General features: G+C 36.9%; 1 protein-coding gene across 4 annotated transcripts in view; it reads right to left on the bottom strand.

Moving 5' to 3' along the window:
- The window catches only part of RELN (reelin), a 3,085,913-nt gene that overhangs the window by 2,784,501 nt on the left and 283,396 nt on the right, over positions 1-18,016 (bottom strand). For all 4 annotated transcript variants that reach the window (XM_044088524.1, XM_044088525.1, XM_044088522.1 and 1 more), the window contains exon 2: positions 6,959-7,069. In XM_044088524.1, the coding sequence (XP_043944459.1) occupies positions 6,959-7,069 (111 nt within the window). The remainder of the gene's footprint in view (positions 1-6,958; positions 7,070-18,016) is intronic.

Raw genomic sequence — 18,016 nt, forward strand, 5'->3', positions numbered from 1 at the left:
CAGAGGTAATGGGGTTAGCGGCAATAATCTTGTTCAGTGGAAGTAGTTTTAGAGAAACCACTTTTGTGTCAGATTTAGGATAAAAAACAAATATGTACTAGTCTGACAACCCCTATGTAACTTGTTAAAATTGCTAGGGGCCATAGATTCACTATCAAGTCAGCTAGACACAGTGAGAAAAAACATTCTCTAAAGCAGGTGACAGAACAGGATGCTGCACTGGTAAGCTGAGAAAGAAACCTCAAAATTAGACAGGGAAGCCTGGATGAGGTACTAAAAGGTAAGGTAGACAGCAAGTGGTTCTGAGGTAAGTAAACCATGGACAGTCCTCCACAAGCAGTGCCCTGTCCCAAAAATACGAATGCATCAAACCTAGCTACAATTTTAGTCAAAAAATAAACTTTTTTCAAATAAAAAGTTCACCTAAGCACTGGTAAGCTGAGAAAGAAACCTCAAAATTAGACAGGGAAGCCTGGATGAGGTACTAAAAGGTAAGGTAGACAGCAAGTGGTTCTGAGGTAAGTAAACCATGGACAGTCCTCCACAAGCAGTGCCCTGTCCCAAAAATACGAATGCATCAAACCTAGCTACAATTTTAGTCAAAAAATAAACTTTTTTCAAATAAAAAGTTCACCTAAGCATTTACACATCTATTCCTTTACATGAGCAATGAGAACCTTAAAATGCTACTTTTCATAGCTAAACACAATATACAAAAAATACAATTTTTCTTTCCAAAATATTTTAGTGGAAGGTTTTCCCCAACCTGAGATTTATCTGCCCAAGAATCTCTAGCCGGCCTCTGATGGAGAGCTCCTCAGTGGCAAGAAGCTCTGAAGAGATTTGCAACCTTGTCTTTTTATAGAGCTATTTAAGCTGGAGACAGAGTGCATGGAAGGTGCAGAAAAGCTTTGAAAACTGGATGGTTACAAGGTGGTATGACCCAAACTGTGTGGGCTGCTGTAACAATGATCTACCTGTTGAACACCTGCATCTATACAAGACCTGGGGACATGCATTTGGAACTATATGCATGTTAATGCATAGGTGATTGCAAACGACTTTAACCTACATGAGCAAAATAAAAATTAGAAACTCAGACATATACATAATGACCAGCTACAAATGGATCACTGCAGTACATGAACTGTATGAACTTTGAAAAAAAAGAGAAGTTTGTTGTTTTCATAACTATTTGTCGGTTACCCCTGGTTGAAAAGGACTGTTTTACTGAAACCTCATTCTGAACTGTATACATTTCCTTTTACTTCAGTTGCTTACTAAATACTTGAAATGCTTAAATTATTTGTTCATAACCCTGTTGTAAGACTAGTAATGTTTAGCTCATTTCTGTTATGCACTTGTTGTTGTGTCTTTCGGCTTATCCCGGTTAGGGGTCGCCACAGCGGAACTCCGGTCCGCTAATGTTTGATAGTGGATTTTTACGTGCCAAGTTACCAGCCCTGACGCACAACCTTCAACGAAGGCGTGCCCATTCATGCATGCCTCCACACAGAAGACGCTCTAGCTGAGAATCGAACGCGACAACATCTTTCTGTGAGGCGACAACGCTACCGCAGCACCACTACCGCGGATCCATTTCTGTTATGCACTATGGAACGTAATTTTAAGTAAAGACAAGGCCAAATAGAGCCAAATATGCTACAATTTGTATAGGGCATTCTAGCTTCTTCCAGCTGATGCTGTACAAGCATTCCAAAATACAAATTTTGAAGGACCTGTGCATTTTGCCTACATAAAAAGCTTTGCAGCATGTGCATTTGCTTACACAACTTGTGAGATGTTACAGGTGCTGCACTCTGTAGTTCTAGTTAATTTTCTTGCTGGTTAGGGCAAATGAATGTACGGGCTACCAATGAACTCCCCGTGATGGCAGTTGTTTGTACCACAGATGCATGTTCCTTCTGCTGTGCTGCTTTCAAGCTTGTCACTAAAATTATGATTTTCCAACCATATGCAGCTAGATTTTTTATTTGTTTGATTTTGTGTGCAAAATTTGGATTTTGTCCAATGATATTTTTGATTGCCTTTGTACCAGTGCGCAAGTATTGGCACAAAATGTTTTTGTGCCATTGGTCTTCTTTATTGCCACTGGAAGCCTGATAACTAAATGGATGAAATATTCTAGATCTCTGGGGTCAAACTGTGACTTCCCTTTTTTGATCAGCTCTACCACCATGTTGCCCAGAGAAAGGTACAAAAATAGGGTCTGAATTGCTCCGACATACTAAGACTTTCCAAGTTTATTGCTATTAACTGCAAAAAAGGAATTAGAATTACTAGAAAAGGCAAATCAAAATGTAGACCAAATATAACTTAAATACTGAATACTGTACATAAGATAAAAGTAGTATCTTTAGAAACAGGGAGAACATTACATAAAAATAGAAGGAATTTGTGAGAACAATACCCATAGAATAGTGTTTAATGTATCCTGTGAAACTGGCAGGCCAGATGGGACATGTGAGAAATTGGTGTATCAAAAGCCATGCTTCATAATGTAGCTCACATTTTTATAATGTTCCTTCCTTTATTTAGAGTTTATGAATTGGTATACAAAGCATTGCATTTTATGGAAGATGGGTTTTCATACGATTTTGCTGTAGATTTTGAACTACTATAACCAACAGCTGTAAAGACCCTCTCACAAAAAAGTTTTTTTTTTCTTCCCCCAGGACCTATGCAACCAATTATCCCATTTGGGGTCCATGGGAGCCAAACACTCCCAGCCAGGATTAGAACCCTACTACCCATTCATTCTCACCTGGTATTTCCTATCCATTCTCTATTCCCATGACAGAAATCCAGTGCTAGGGAGTGGAATAGTTTGCTCATCTTGGCAGAGCCCCCCCCCCCCCTCTGCTAACTGGCAGCAACTTCCTCTCTTGGCAGTTTTGCTGAGCCTGATACTACAGTCACTTGAGCAGAAATTTTGCACCACATACTGCATTCTCCTTGGCTTAGTGGTGCTAAGCAGTGTGACTGCACAGGTGCAGCTGGCTCAGTCTCCACTGGGGAACACCTAGTACTCAACCTATGTAGCGAGTCAAGATGCCCCCAACCCCGAGGGTATATGAGCCAGCAGCAGCTTGTCACTCACACCATTCTCCAGTCTACTCATACAGATACTGCTACTCAAACTCAGGTAATCTGCCCTGTACTCAGTGCTTTATCTCTTGCTGCCATGAAGCTGGCTTTTCACAAAGCATTCTTGAGTCTTGTGTCACAACTAAGTTGTTTAAAATATTGGTAAAGCTTTCAGGTTTATTTGCCTGGAGTACTGTAGCTTTTCATAACATCACTGAACAAGGTCCACTTTCAGGGGTAAACTACTGTAGTATGCTATATATATATATATATATATATATATATATATATATATATATACGTATATATATATATATATATATATATATATACGTATATACAAAACATATATATATTTATGGATTTACTTCAACATATCAAATACTTACATTATCGAATCCCATTTCATCTAACCTCACTTCATCGAATCTTATTATATCGAACTCCCAGAACTACGAAAAGGAACCCTGGGAAAGGAACCACTCAACCATCAGGACAAAACAATAAACAGTAAAAGAAAAAAAAACTCCAAGTGGCGGCTTTGCCCCCACCATTCTGCCCCACACACACACACCTCTAACTTAATATACCAACTCCAAGATCACACTGCAGTGGAGGAAGAGCAAAGTTCACCATGTTGGCCAAGTGGTTCCTTTCCCGGGGTTCCTTTTCATAGCTCTGGGAGCTCAATATAATGAGATTTGATGAAGTGAGGTTCGATGAAGTGGAATTCGATAATGTAAGTATTCGATATTTTGAAGTAGAACCATATATATCTATATATATATATATATATATATATATAGAGAGAGAGAGAGAGAGAGAGATCTCTAAAGATATATATATATATATATATATATATATATATATATATATATATATATATATAAGATAAAAAATATGGATTGTGTCTTTCGGCTTTTCCCGGTTAGGGGTCGCCACAGAAGAACTCCGGTCCGCTAATGATTGGCAGTTGATTTTTACGTACAGGCTTGCCAGGCCTGACACACAATATAAAAAATATGGATAATTTGGTAAAAGGTAAGATGAAGGGAAAGGCAGGGGGATGAGTTGAGGACAGGCTAACTGGCGTTGTAAAATGAATATAAAACCCCAGCATTCACTGTAAACAGGGAGAAGGAAATACTCTTCTATAGAATTTTATGAAGCTGCAGGACCACGTTCTTTGGTTCTAGCAGAGGTGTTTTACTCAGAGTTTTAAAATGAGGGTGAGGGGTGTATTTCTTGTAAGAGGTGGTAATTTATCACAAATCTGGAACACCTAGAAGAAATTTTCTCATAGTTCCAATTTTATGGGATCATAATGGAGAGTAGTGTTGGGAAGATGTGACTATAGTAACTGTGTCACTTATGAGAAGAGACAATAATTGAATATGTGTTGAAACCTTTACAAAACTGCTACTGACAGACTCACTTGGCTATATAAACATCTGTGTGCATGCAAGGTAAATATCTGGCTGAACTAATGCATATAAGAATAAAAGGTAAGGCGAAAAGGAGAAAAAAGAAAAGATAGAATGAAATTGCACTTATAGTTAAGACAGCATTACAGTCTTGTTAAGGCTGCTTTGGTAATGTTTTGGTGTGCAAAGCAAGATATGGTAGTTCTAGTGTTATAGCAGTACCTATAAGAGTTTATGAAGGAAGGTTAGGTTGTAATATTTAGCCACGTGAACATTGTTGATGCTTAATAAGGTAGTTGATTAAGAGTTCTGTAAATACTGTCACTGGGAGCATTTTTTCAATTGTGAGTGGAATCCATTCCACATTTTTGAGAACTGGTAGTTGTTTCCTTATGCAGTCTTTGCAAGGTAGGTATTACTTATGAGAAAGGGTACTTGAACTGAGGTCGCAGACTGCATCATATGAACATGAGATGCTAGAGGTATAACAGTATGGACTGATTGACGGTTGTTTCTGACATAGTATTTCATGGATTAGGTATAATAAAGTTGAGATAATCTTTGTGGTATGGTAGGTCATTTTAGGAGTGATAAAGCCTGGCACTGATGAACATAAGATGGCAAGCAAGTTACAAAATGGAGAGTTTTGAAATACGTCTTTTCAAGTTTGTCATAGGAGTCTGCCAAGAAGTTAAGGAAGAATATTATAGACAGCTCATACAACAAGCAAAACACAATTTTAATATTTTGTTCTTTAAAGGTTCAAACATTTTTTGGTTTTATAGACATTCTTTTGAATGTGCTAACTTAATTTTAGATTTTGGTCTTGTAAGTGCTACAGTATTTTAATGTGTCAGCCATTTATATTAGTGTTTCGTCCAAGTGTAGTAATGATAAAAACCTAACCTATGGGTCTGTATTACAGGAGGTTTAAGGCATCACAGAGTGAAAACCCCAGCTTGGCTAGGTTTTTCTTGTCATTTTTACTAATTAGTTTGTCTGTGTGACCGTTTTACTCTGATTTAAGTGTAATAACTATGAGAAGAAAAGGTCTGTCTGCACTATGTCACAGAGAAGATCAACATGCAGTTTCATACAATGATATTTAGGGAAAAGGAAGATGTAAGGTGGCAAAAGTTTGTTGGAGTTCTTGCTGAACACCTGTTATGCTTTTGTCTTGACAAAGGCTTATGATATAAGAAGAGTATTGTAATACGGAATATATTTTCATAGACTGATTCCAGCTACTAAGTTTTAAAAAGGGGCTAAGAAGAGCAAGAACCATTGCAGTGTCATGTAGGAGAGGCTGGCAGGGAATGATAAAGCTTTTCCCAAAGGATTACTTTATGTCAGTTGGAAAGGTCAGTTTTGAACCACTTTAAATGTTCAGGATGAATACATTTATTTTGTTGTTACATATTTATTTTACTTAACTCTAATTTAAGAGATATCCATTGCTACTTGTTAGCCAAATGGGGATATCTTGTTTCCTTGAAAAAAATGAATAAATAAATAAGATTAACCATTTATTACATGTTAAAATCCTGATGAACTCAAAACAATTTTAACACCAAATACAATCAAATTATTTTCAGAAATTTTTATGGGGGAATTTTCTTATCTTTGTTTTTTTTTTGCAGTACAGTTTTACATAATGTATTTATATGCAGTATAACTGATTCAGTGAATTGTCTGAATTTGAAAACAAAGTTTTGCATGTCAGACACTGGCTGAATGTAATTCACGTAAGCATTGCTAGCTGAAACCTACACAAACACAATGCAGTTGCATTCTGGCGCACAACACGGTGAATTTCTTATACTATGACACAATGAATTTCTTGACAGAATGAATTTCTTGACATTAAGCCACCTTGCTGTCTAAAACTACCATGCAGTACTGTAGTTCCCCTTGGCAGCTTTAGGGCATGAATACTTTTCAGGATATTGCTGCTGGCACTTTCTTCATTGCAAAAAAGTTCAGGCAACAGCAGAGCCAAATATATTTCAAGTTGTTTGTACTTTTGATTCAAAACTTTGCCACTTGTTTTCCTTGTATATTCCAGCATTTCAAAATCTTGCTGAGATGCACATACTATACAATTCATAGTTCACCATAAAACGATGGACACCTTAACAAGTCATGCCACAGCCTTCTCTACTTCATTTTTATTTTGCAAAATTAAACGGATACTTTTGACCTTTCATTATTACATGGTGCTCCAACAATTTAATGTCTTTAGAAAACAATGCAAAATAAAAGATCATTTGAAAGCTTTTTTGTAAAACTTTAAGCTTTACTTGTGTATCTTCGCTGTGAAAAAAAAATGTCAGATCAATGCCACTTAGAAGGATAAACTAATGTCCTACCACATTAGTCACAAATTCAATATATTCACTAGACTCATTCATTTATAAAGGACTTACCAAATCCAAACGAGCCCATGCTTCCATGAGGCTGTGAAGTCTGAATGCCAGTGGATGTGTACAGACCTGTTACCAGCAGCCCATCAAAGTAGGTACTTGTGGATATTGTCACTAAAACAAACCAGAGAACAGGGGCAACAACGTTAATAGCTATAAAAACATTTGTAATATATTGCCAGCTGAGTAATGTAATAAAGGAGTGGCATTTCAGTTAATGAAGTGAAACTGATACATTTTCTGACTATTATGACTTTTTAACAATTATATATCATTACTTTTGATTTAGCCAGATCAAACCATGGTCTAAATGCAAGGATAGTAAAGCTGTGTAAGTAAACTTACCATAACAAGAGACATACGCATAGATCACTGTAGCCAAAGTTCTACGGAACATATAGGTTCCTAGATAGGTACTAGGCTATCTGCCCAAAGGCATTTATAAGCCTAGCCAGAACGTGTTGGCTTTCGCCACCTCCTTAGATTAATTCCCTGTGCCTCTGTCCAGCAGAGACATTGTAGTGATCCCCTGGGTAAACTTACTGTTTCCCATCCACTCGTCAAGGTTTCTCTTGAAGAGGGTTAGCGAGGAGCTCTGCCTAATGTAGATTGGAATCTTGTTCCAAAGCATGGGAAGTCTCTGGGACAGGAATCTATTCCTCCAGCACGTCCTATTTATTGTAGTGGTGAGGTTTAGATCCCTAGAGCATGTGGTTCGAGGGGATATGGTTTTCTTTAGGTGGAGCTTGTCCATCAATTCTGGGTTGGACATGGCCTTGTATGTCAGGCAGAGATCACCTCTGAGCAGGCGGTATGCAACTGAGTACAGCTGGAGTTTCTTCAGTCGAGCTGCATAGGGCATCTGTTTGAGGCCAGTGATCCTCTTGGTGATGTACTTCTGTGGGATTTCCGGCTGTTGCAGATGTCTTGTAAGGTACATCCCAAATGGGGCGTTGTACTCTATGATGGGTCTGATGAGTGATGAGTAGAGGAGCACAATGACCTCTTTTGATCTGCCAAGGATCACACATCTAGCCAGTATTCATGGCACTGGGGCACCATCCACATACCTATATATATATATATATATATATATATATATATATATACAGGGAAGTGCAAGAGCATGCCAGTATAAAACTGGATGTTTGGGTGCCAAGATTTCAGAGCTTTCTGGCATCATAGAAAAGGGAGGTTAGAGCCATACAAATCATTAGTTATGTGAAAAGGCAGGGAATGGGAGGGAACTGCACCCTGGCAGCTACACAAGAAAAAAAATAAGTAGAGGCTGTATAAAGGAAATACAAGAATGAGGTGGGACAAGAAAGGGTCTGAGCACTGCAGCAAGTTTACTTTCACATCTGAGCTATGTTCATCATTAGATCACTGTTGCAGTAGCCTGATGCATATTATTACCAAAGCTTAAATAGCTAGGGAGGAAAAAAGGGTTAGAGTCCAGGAGCCTGTTAGAGAACAGTCCTAGCAAAACCTACTCTTGATATGAAGAAGGAGTCAGTCTTTAAATGTTTACTGAAGGTGTTTGTACTTTTGATTCAGAACTCTGATTTTATGCAAAATTGCTTCCTATAGAATATTTCCGTTAGCCACCCCTTTCCGAAAAGCTCAAGAAATAGCTACAGCCATTATAGTGTGTGTTTTGATTGCATGGAATAACAATTTGAAAATAGTCTGCTTTGACACTTGTCCCTGACTTGCCTTTACAGGAAATGATAAGCAGATTAGAGATTTTAAAGTCCTTTGTCCTATCAGTATAGTATCCGAATCGTCAGATTAGAGATTTTAAAGTCCTTTGTCCTATCAGTATAGTGTCCGAATCGTCAGATTAGAGATTTTAAAGTCCTTTGTCCTATCAGTATAGTGTCCGAATCGTCAGATTAGAGATTTTAAAGTCCTTTGTCCTATCAGTATAGTATCCGAATCATCAGATTAGAGATTTTAAAGTGCTTTGTCCTATCAGTATAGTGTCCGAATCATCAGATTAGAGATTTTAAAGTGCTTTGTCCTATCAGTATAGTGTCCAAATTGTCAGATTAGAGATTTTAAAGTCCTTTGTCCTATCAGTATAGTGTCCGAATTGTCAGATTAGAGATTTTAAAGTGCTTTGTCCTATCAGTATAGTGTCCGAATCGTCAGATTAGAGATTTTAAAGTGCTTTGTCCTATCAGTATAGTGTCCGAATTGTCAGATTAGAGATTTTAAAGTCCTTTGTCCTATCAGTATAGTGTCCGAATTGTCAGATTAGAGATTTTAAAGTGCTTTGTCCTATCAGTATAGTGTCCGAATCGTCAGATTAGAGATTTTAAAGTCCTTTGTCCTATCAGTATAGTGTCCGAATCGTCAGATTAGAGATTTTAAAGTGCTTTGTCCTATCAGTATAGTGTCCGAATCGTCAGATTAGAGATTTTAAAGTCCTTTGTCCTATCAGTACAGTGTCCGAATCGTCAGATTAGAGATTTTAAAGTCCTTTGTCCTATCAGTATAGTGTCCGAATCGTCAGATTAGAGATTTTAAAGTCCTTTGTCCTATCAGTATAGTGTCCGAATTGTCAGATTAGAGATTTTAAAGTCCTTTGTCCTATCAGTATAGTGTCCGAATTGTCAGATTAGAGATTTTAAAGTCCTTTGTCCTATCAGTATAGTGTCCGAATCGTCTATGGACATCCAAATTATGCAGGATTCTCTTGTCCTTATTCTGGGTTCAGAAAAGAACACAGAGAGACAGATAAATTGATTTAAGATAAATTCTGATACTAGTTTAGGGATGAAGAAAGGGACTGGTTCTTAAGTACACCTTATCCCTATGAAAGGAGAGATAAGGTCAAATTACTATAACAATTTACAACTCAGACCCTCTTCTAGCCAAATTCAGAGCAGTGATGTTTTCAACGTCAAGAACTTTAAATAAGCCTGGTGAGCTGCTTGAAAAGGCAGATCATTTCTTCGGCATCTTTCGGCCTGAGCCCATAGCTTCATTGATTATCTGCTGTTTCATGTAAATGGCAATATGTTTAAACACTGCTTACAGTCTCATACCACTGTATGCTACAGCTGCACACACCTCTGATCTCCTCCACCTTTTCTCACACTAGGATAGGAGCTAATTTTAAAATATTAAATCCAGTCTATCTCTTGCCTTGGAAAGACACCATCTGTAAACAACCATGGTTTCACCTCTGTGTGTATAACAGTATGGAAATCCTCTGCAATTTTGTACTGAAGATGTGTACTGAACATCTTTTCTGGATTATGAGATTCTTATTGAACAATGTTAGTCTGTACCTCAAGGAAGCAGTTCTGATGGTACTTGTTTTTAGACAGTGCCTTCAACAGATTATCCCTAATGTTATTATATGAAATACTACTGTGCAATGATTTCTGTCTATGATGACTGCATTTCTACTTTGAGTTTTGTCACACTTATGATTAATATGGACCTTCTATTGCTTTTGCATCTCATTTTTCTATCACTTTCAGTCAAACAATTCATAGTTTTCTCTTCTTCTGTCCACCTGTAATTATTCTCTTTATACCCCTCTGTTGCCTACTACACCTTCCTAACCTCTTTTGTATCTCTCCTCTCCACTTATTGCTGCCTATGTAATATGTAATCCTTTCTCTAACCTCATCTACATTCCCCTTGTAACATATAATCTTTTTCTCCTCTAATCCTCAGAAAATAGGGAATCCTGCCTAACCAGTACATAGTTGCCTTAGAGGAAATAATGAGCAGGCTGTCCACAGTCTCTCTCCCATTACAGAAACAATTCTTTACTAACTTCTCTTCCATCCAGCAGAGTTTACAGAAGTGTTAGGTGACCGTGCATATCCTCATAGCACTCTGACCTATTGTATTGTTCATTTGCTATGTGTTCTCCTTCCAGTGCTAAAACCACCTGTCAGGCCCCACACAGAGACAAGTAGAGTATGTAGTAACTAAAAGTCCAGAGCTTATCTAAACTATCCTGTCTTGCTTTATGATTTTTGATCTTTACTGTTAAAAACAGATGCAATTGCAAGTGATACTGACGTAAAGGGATTCTAGCGTTTGTGTGACTTTCACAACGTGTACCATCAGAGCAACAACTTTACTGTACTTAATGTAATATTTAGTCATATATCATTTATCTGATTTTTCCTCAAAGAAGTTGATTTAAGTTATCTTTGAATTCTGTGGTAACCGATTTTGATTATTTTTTCGTTTGAATTTTTAAGTCATAATATATTTGAATAATAGTTCACTTGCAGTTGAATATGGATTCCTTAAATGAGTATGCCATTAATGATTTGCTAAAGCGCAGGTATTTTGTTCAGTGTAATAAATGCTAAGTATATTTAAATTCAAAAACCAGAAACTGCAGTAGTCAAAGTAACTAACCAAACGAAGTTGAAAGTAAAATTTAATGTAAAGCGCTTTTTGTTTGCACGATGTGCAAACTTCTTCAGACATCGTGCAAACGAAAAGCGCTTTACATTAAATTTTACTTTCAACTTCGGTTGGTTCGTTACTTTGACTACTGCAGTTTCTGTTTTTTGAATTTATTGTTGGTGTTCATGCTTTTTGGTTAAGTATATTTAAAGGTAACACCCGATAACACTGGTGATCTGTGTTCCTCATGTCAAAAGTTGTATGATTTGCTTACCGTTATTAGTTGTAATGTAAATCCAGACTTACTGATGATGATTGGATTTGTGCAAATGGCACAGCTTGGAGAACTGTTGCTGTATACATTACTGACTGGACTGATGAGATAAGTAATGTTAGGCAAAGAGCAAATAGAACACATTTAGGAAAGAAAGTGTCTATTGTCTGTAAAGATCACTCAACCCCCTTTATGGCATTTGTTTCTCTGAAGTCAAGGTTATTGTCAATGGCCTCTGGATGACTACATTTGCAGATAATTGCAAATTAGGAGCTGTCATTGAATCCCACACTGACACAAATGTTCTCCAGGAGAGGCTGACACAGACAAACAACTGATGTCAGAGCCATAGACTAAAACTAAATGCCAAGAAATGCATAATAGTATCCTTTGGGAAGTCATCTACCCCTGGTAACTATCATATTGACAACACACCCTTAAGAGTTGACCCAGTAGTCAGGGACATGGGGACACACATAGACAGCAATCTAGCCTTTGACCATCATGTGTCTACAATAGTGAGGAAATCATTCTATGTTGTGTAACGTATAAAAAAGGTATGGTATCTAGATCCAAGGAAGTCATGGTCTACAGTATTCAGCATTCATTATTGAGTACAATGCCCCCTTTGGTATGTACCTAACCAGACATAACCAACAATTGGAATGTCCACAGAGGTTCCTCACTAAAAGAATACAGGGTGCAAGCAACATGTCCTATGCAGACCACCTCAAGGCCCTATCCCTGTATTCTGTCTCCTACAGGTTGGTGAGGGTAGAGATCTGTCCCTGGTATTTGGACAATTGGATGAGGAACAGGAACTCATCCCTGGTTTGGCAGCTATATCTCTAATGGACACGGGCAGCCTGTAAAGTGTTCATCACCCAAGCTCCTGCTTACTCTCATCAAGGGTACAAGAACTTGTCAGAGATTTGGGAAGCATGGCTAGGCTTAAAAAGGCCATTGGGGAAAAATATTGGCTGGGGACTTACATTTACCAGAAACAGGCTGGAATAATATTGATTTAACAACATTAGTATGGAAAACTTTCACAATGTATGTTCAGGAACAGCAATTGCTTCATATTGTAAAAAAAAAAACTACCAGGGAACAAACATACTAGACATTGTGTTCCAAAAGAAATTACTGTTACTTCATGTCAAGTTTTACTACCATTGATACACAGTGATCATGGGGTTATAAAGGTTAATTTGTTGCTAGATAATGCTGCCAAACTGAAATATAAACCAATGCACAGTAGATTAATAACAGATTATACAGAAGCAAAACAGTCACTATGAAAACTGATTGGAGTGATGCTTTCAGTGGAAAAGCTGCAGATTGAATGTGGAAAGTTCTGAAAGAGAAATTGTTTGAATGTATAAAATGAAAACAAATGTATAACATCAGGTTCTAGATATACAACATCAAGAGGATATATATTCATAAGAATAAGATACTTGATTAAGGTGAGAGACAAAAAAAGTAAAAGAAATGGAAAGAGGTTGAACTACAAATTTAAAAACTGAAATAAACAAGCTGGACAAAGAAATTAAGCACAATGTGAGACAAGATCAAGAAAAAAAATGAAGAAAATTTATATAGAGATATTGAGCATAATAGGAAAATATACGATACTTAAGATGGGGAAGGAGTACGGACACACAAACTGATAAACTGCGTGTAGATTCTAAAATTTATTCTCAGGCACAACAGATTATAGATATATTTACAAAGTCTTACGCAAAACAGTTTGGCTCCACAAAAGGGGTGATGCATTGTCCTAGTGACATCTAGGTAATCTTAGATACTGAAATCAAATTAGATTATATTGAAAGAGAACTATGCAAAGCGGATCCAAACAAAGCACATGGAGGAGAAGGGATTAGTAATAATAACGACCTGAAGACAGTTCAGCAAGGACTTACAGTACCATTATTATCCGTTATTTACTAGGGAGTATAAATGCTGGGGAGTAGGGCAAACCCAGAGTCATACAAACCCTTAAGTCTACTTATATGTTGTAGAAAAATACTTCAGAAGGTATTATCAGATACGTTATTGTAGAATTGGAAAGGTTGGGACTTGAAACCATATATCAGTATGCATATGTTGAAAATAGTTCTATTACTACCTGTAAAATGATGTTCTATAACAATATAATAACAGCTATAAATGAAAAATTATGCTGTGATTCAATTTATACAGATTTAACTTCAGCATTTCACAGAGTCATAAACAACTAGGTATTGATGTACTCTTGATAAAATGGATAGCTGCATGGCTTACAAATAGGACATGGCAAGTATCATGCACCAATTGGACGGGTGAAATCCTTGGTTACAGTCAAAGTGTCCCACAGGGCTCTATCCTAGGCCCATTCTTGTTTAGATTGTTTCTTCTTTCATATCTATCTTTTTCGATCTGTTCTGCAGTCTGTATGCAGATGACTTGAAATTTTGTAAACTGATTACATGTCTTACAGATAGGGCATGCCTGCAAAAGAAATTGACTAAACTGACCAATTGAGCACAGGAGAATAATATGATGATAACTACATCAAAAACTAAGCACATGAGATTTGGGAGACAAACTGAAAGGTGAATATTTAATACAGCACACAGTGATTGAAACTGTAGATTCATTTAAGGACCTGGGTATATGGGTAGATCCAGCTTTGAGTTTTTCTAACCATATCAAATTTTTTTGGCAAATATAACAACTCACTCACAAAACACTTCACTTATCTGTTTTGGGATAATATGAAAACACAGATAACGTAACAATTCTTTTCCTTTGTGGACAGGATAATTAACACAGATGTTTGTATACTTGCAAGTGGCACTGTAGGAATGTAAAATAGTGTAATGTGATATATATACATACACAAAATGATATCTGCATTGTCCACCAGTGTATCAACTATAAAATACTTAGCTCTTCCATTTCAATACAGTTCATTTATAATGAAATTGATAACTAAAGTTCACGTTCTGTAGCAAACTTTAAACTCATAGGCATACTCTTATTCAATACAGTTTTAAGTAACTCACACTTCATAATTCAGTACTGACAAACTCACAGTTCTGTCTTAAGCCAAAGTCCTTTAATAGTCAAATGTCTGTAACTCAATGCACGTGCAGTTTTCTTGTTATTCTTTTGAGTTCACCCACATGACTGTCTTCCCCTGTATTCCACTGCTTTATAGTCTTTTAAGCATTAATCAATGGCTGTGCGTGGGTATATCAGGGTTTATGCACAGTTGGTGTGGTTTCATCACAAGGATGAAGCCTAAGTGATTAAACAAAACCAAATGTGCATAAATCCTGATATACCCACAAACAGTAGTGGATTATTGCTATTACACAATGGCACATTTAAGAAAAAAATGCCTTATCTTTCTTAAATAATATCTTTGTATAAGGGTGCTGTAGCGTTCCACCACATTCTTTCTTGTTTAACTCATTCACTCCAATGGAGTTCAGGAAGTTTGCACTGTAACTTCCAATGGGCGGAACCTAAGCCTTTTCACAGAATCAAATTATGTCCTCACATTTCAAACAAATGTTCATATCTCTGGAACCACAGGGGTTATAAAAGAAGTATAAATGGCAAACCCTTCAGCACAAATTATTTTATAGTGGTAGTATTCTTTAGGTTCTAGGTCTTAAACTGAAGTTTTTAAGTCACAGTAAACACAGTAACTATTATGTTTGTAATATTTTGTAAACAACTTACAATATCTCAGCAAAAACTCAAGTTACACACATACTGTAAGCAGCATTTTATTCATCTAGCTGAAAGCGTTCGTATGAGGCTAAGGTATTCTGTCAATGTTACTTGGTTGTTGATATATTTAGAAAAATGTGGAAATTATATCATTAGTGGACCGGAGTTCTGCTGTGGCGACCCGTAACCGGGAAAAAGCCAAAAGACAACATATCTATATAAATTAATATCATAAAAACACAAGTTTATATCTCTTTACTTGCATTAGACAGAGATCACATATTAATTCAGTTGAGTTTTCCATCATGTAAAACTTTAAAATGAAATATTTTAAAATCTTGTACATAGCATGGTTTTGGAATTATTGATGCAAATATGAACAAGCTATATTTGACGCCTAAAGGCATCAGTCGGAGTTAACTGCAGATGCACCTGGAGGTGTCACTTGGATGTAATAAGTTAATGATGTACTGTGCAAGTGTATGAGACTTATGTTCCCACACTGGCGCAGTATGTCATTGCAGGAGCTGTGAAAGAGAAAAGAGACTCTCCGTTGCTTATTTTTTTATGTTGTTGTTTATTTTTTTTTTTTATTACTGCTGATATTTTACAAGGGACAATGCAGAAATACAAGGGAAATCAGGTAAGTTTCTAATTCCTTAGTTTTGCAGAATGTACCTGATGTATCTTGTATTTTGCTCTGTCTTTTAAGAATACCCCAACAGAAAGTCTGGGTTCTCAATGGTACTTCAGCGGCCGCACCTTTTTCTATAGGTATATAATAGATTTAAAATGGGCATGCTGATTGGGCTGTCCAATCAGCATGCTCATTTTTGAATAGTAATGAGCCATTATTGTACAACCTCATTAAAAATAAAAAATGTATCCCAGTACACTTGCACTGGTACCATTTAAACACTTCAAAATTTAATGTTAAGCACTTTCATGCTCATCAAACAGAACTTTATCAGGACATATAAGTGAACAACAAATCACCTGTTGTCAAACAACTGCAAATCAGAAGCAGGAACAAGAAATCAAACAATATGTCTAATAACTTACCAGTTTACTGTGATCGGGTTATGGAAGGGTTATAGTCATTTGCTTGGATCTCCCAAGCTTATATCACAGTTGCTCAAACTGTCAGTTGCTCATGTAACTGTTCCTGAAGACACGTATGAGCAGGAGTCTAACTGCTTGCATATGTCTGCCTCCCAGAGAAACACCAAGACAGGATTTGCACTACTTATAATTTATCAGTGTTTCTCTCAGAGTGATACCAATACAGATAATGTAAGGAGAGGGGGTCTGGGGTTGTGAGGGGACTTCTCCCCTGTAAAAAAATGCTTATTTTTTATGCTAATTTTGGTTGCATTTTCACATATTTGAGTACATTCGTTCAGTGTTTCTGTACACTCAAGCTTGAACAATAGAAGTTCTTTGACAAGTTTTTGTAATGCAACCATACATGAATCCAGGAAGTGTTCCAAAATCATTGTGGAAAAACCTTTCTGTGAATCAAGTCCAAATTATATTTAGAAATATCAAAACTCTGAATCTTCATTATGGTGAGAAAAAACAACACAATCCTCTCATTATAATAGTTTTGCATATCATATGGTAAGCAATTTAATTCTGAGAAGCTGTGCCTTATGGAATATCAAGACAGAAGCTATCTCATCTGTAAGATCACTAAAAAAGGCTGCCACTAAGAAAGGATTTTAGCATATTAGAATTAAAATATAGTGTAGCCTAGTACTGATAACCACTTAGTTAATATTCTCAAGATGGCAAAGGTTGACAGTTAATGACCTTACCAAAGGCTGACACTTAATGACCATACCAATGGTTGACAGGTAATGACCTTACCATTTACAATATGTAGACTAAGCAGTTATCAGTGTGAGCTGGACTAGTTTATTTCACTCTGTTCCTGAGATTTACAAAAGTCTAGCACAATGAAGAAGCATTAGCTTCAAAGATTTCCTCATCATGCTAAGGCCTTCCAATTCAGAAACTGCTCCACTGCTGTGATTTACCCTTGCAGAAAAGTCACACAGGGGTCTGTCTCAGAAGCAGCTACTGCACTAGTCTAGGGGAGTAACTAATGCTAATTAGTCATGTGCTCTCCTCCTAGAAATGCCTGCAACTCCTGATTTCCTTGCTAAATCACTTGGCTGAGTAACATTTTACTCTAGGATGAAAAGTCACCCATTCACCCCTCCTGCACTAATTGTAGCACAGGAAACATGAGGCTGTATGAATATGTGCGTGCATGTGTGTGTGTGTGTGTGTGTGTGTGTGTGTGTGTGTGTCTGTCTATATGTGTGTCTGTCTATATGTGTGTCTGTGCTTGTGTACACGTGTGTGCATTTGTGCATGCATACAGGATTGTGTGTGTGTGTGTGTGTATATGTGTGTGTCTGTGTGTGTGTGTATATATATATATATATATATATATGTATAAATATATATATATATATATATATATATATATATATGCCTCCTATGTGGGTTAAGTAGAGAATCAAAAGTCCGGATGTGTGTATTTGTTGGACTGTGCATGTGAGTATCTAGCTGTGTGTTTCCTTGAGTGAGTGTGGGGGGCTTGTTTGTTGATGAGTGGATATGTGTGTGTGTGTGTGTGTGTGTGTGTGTGTGTGTGTGTGTGT

The sequence above is a fragment of the Protopterus annectens genome, chromosome 11.part0 (genome assembly GCF_019279795.1).
Source record: "Protopterus annectens isolate FY-2018-M chromosome 11.part0, PAN1.0, whole genome shotgun sequence".
Taxonomy (NCBI): Eukaryota; Metazoa; Chordata; order Ceratodontiformes; family Protopteridae; genus Protopterus; species Protopterus annectens.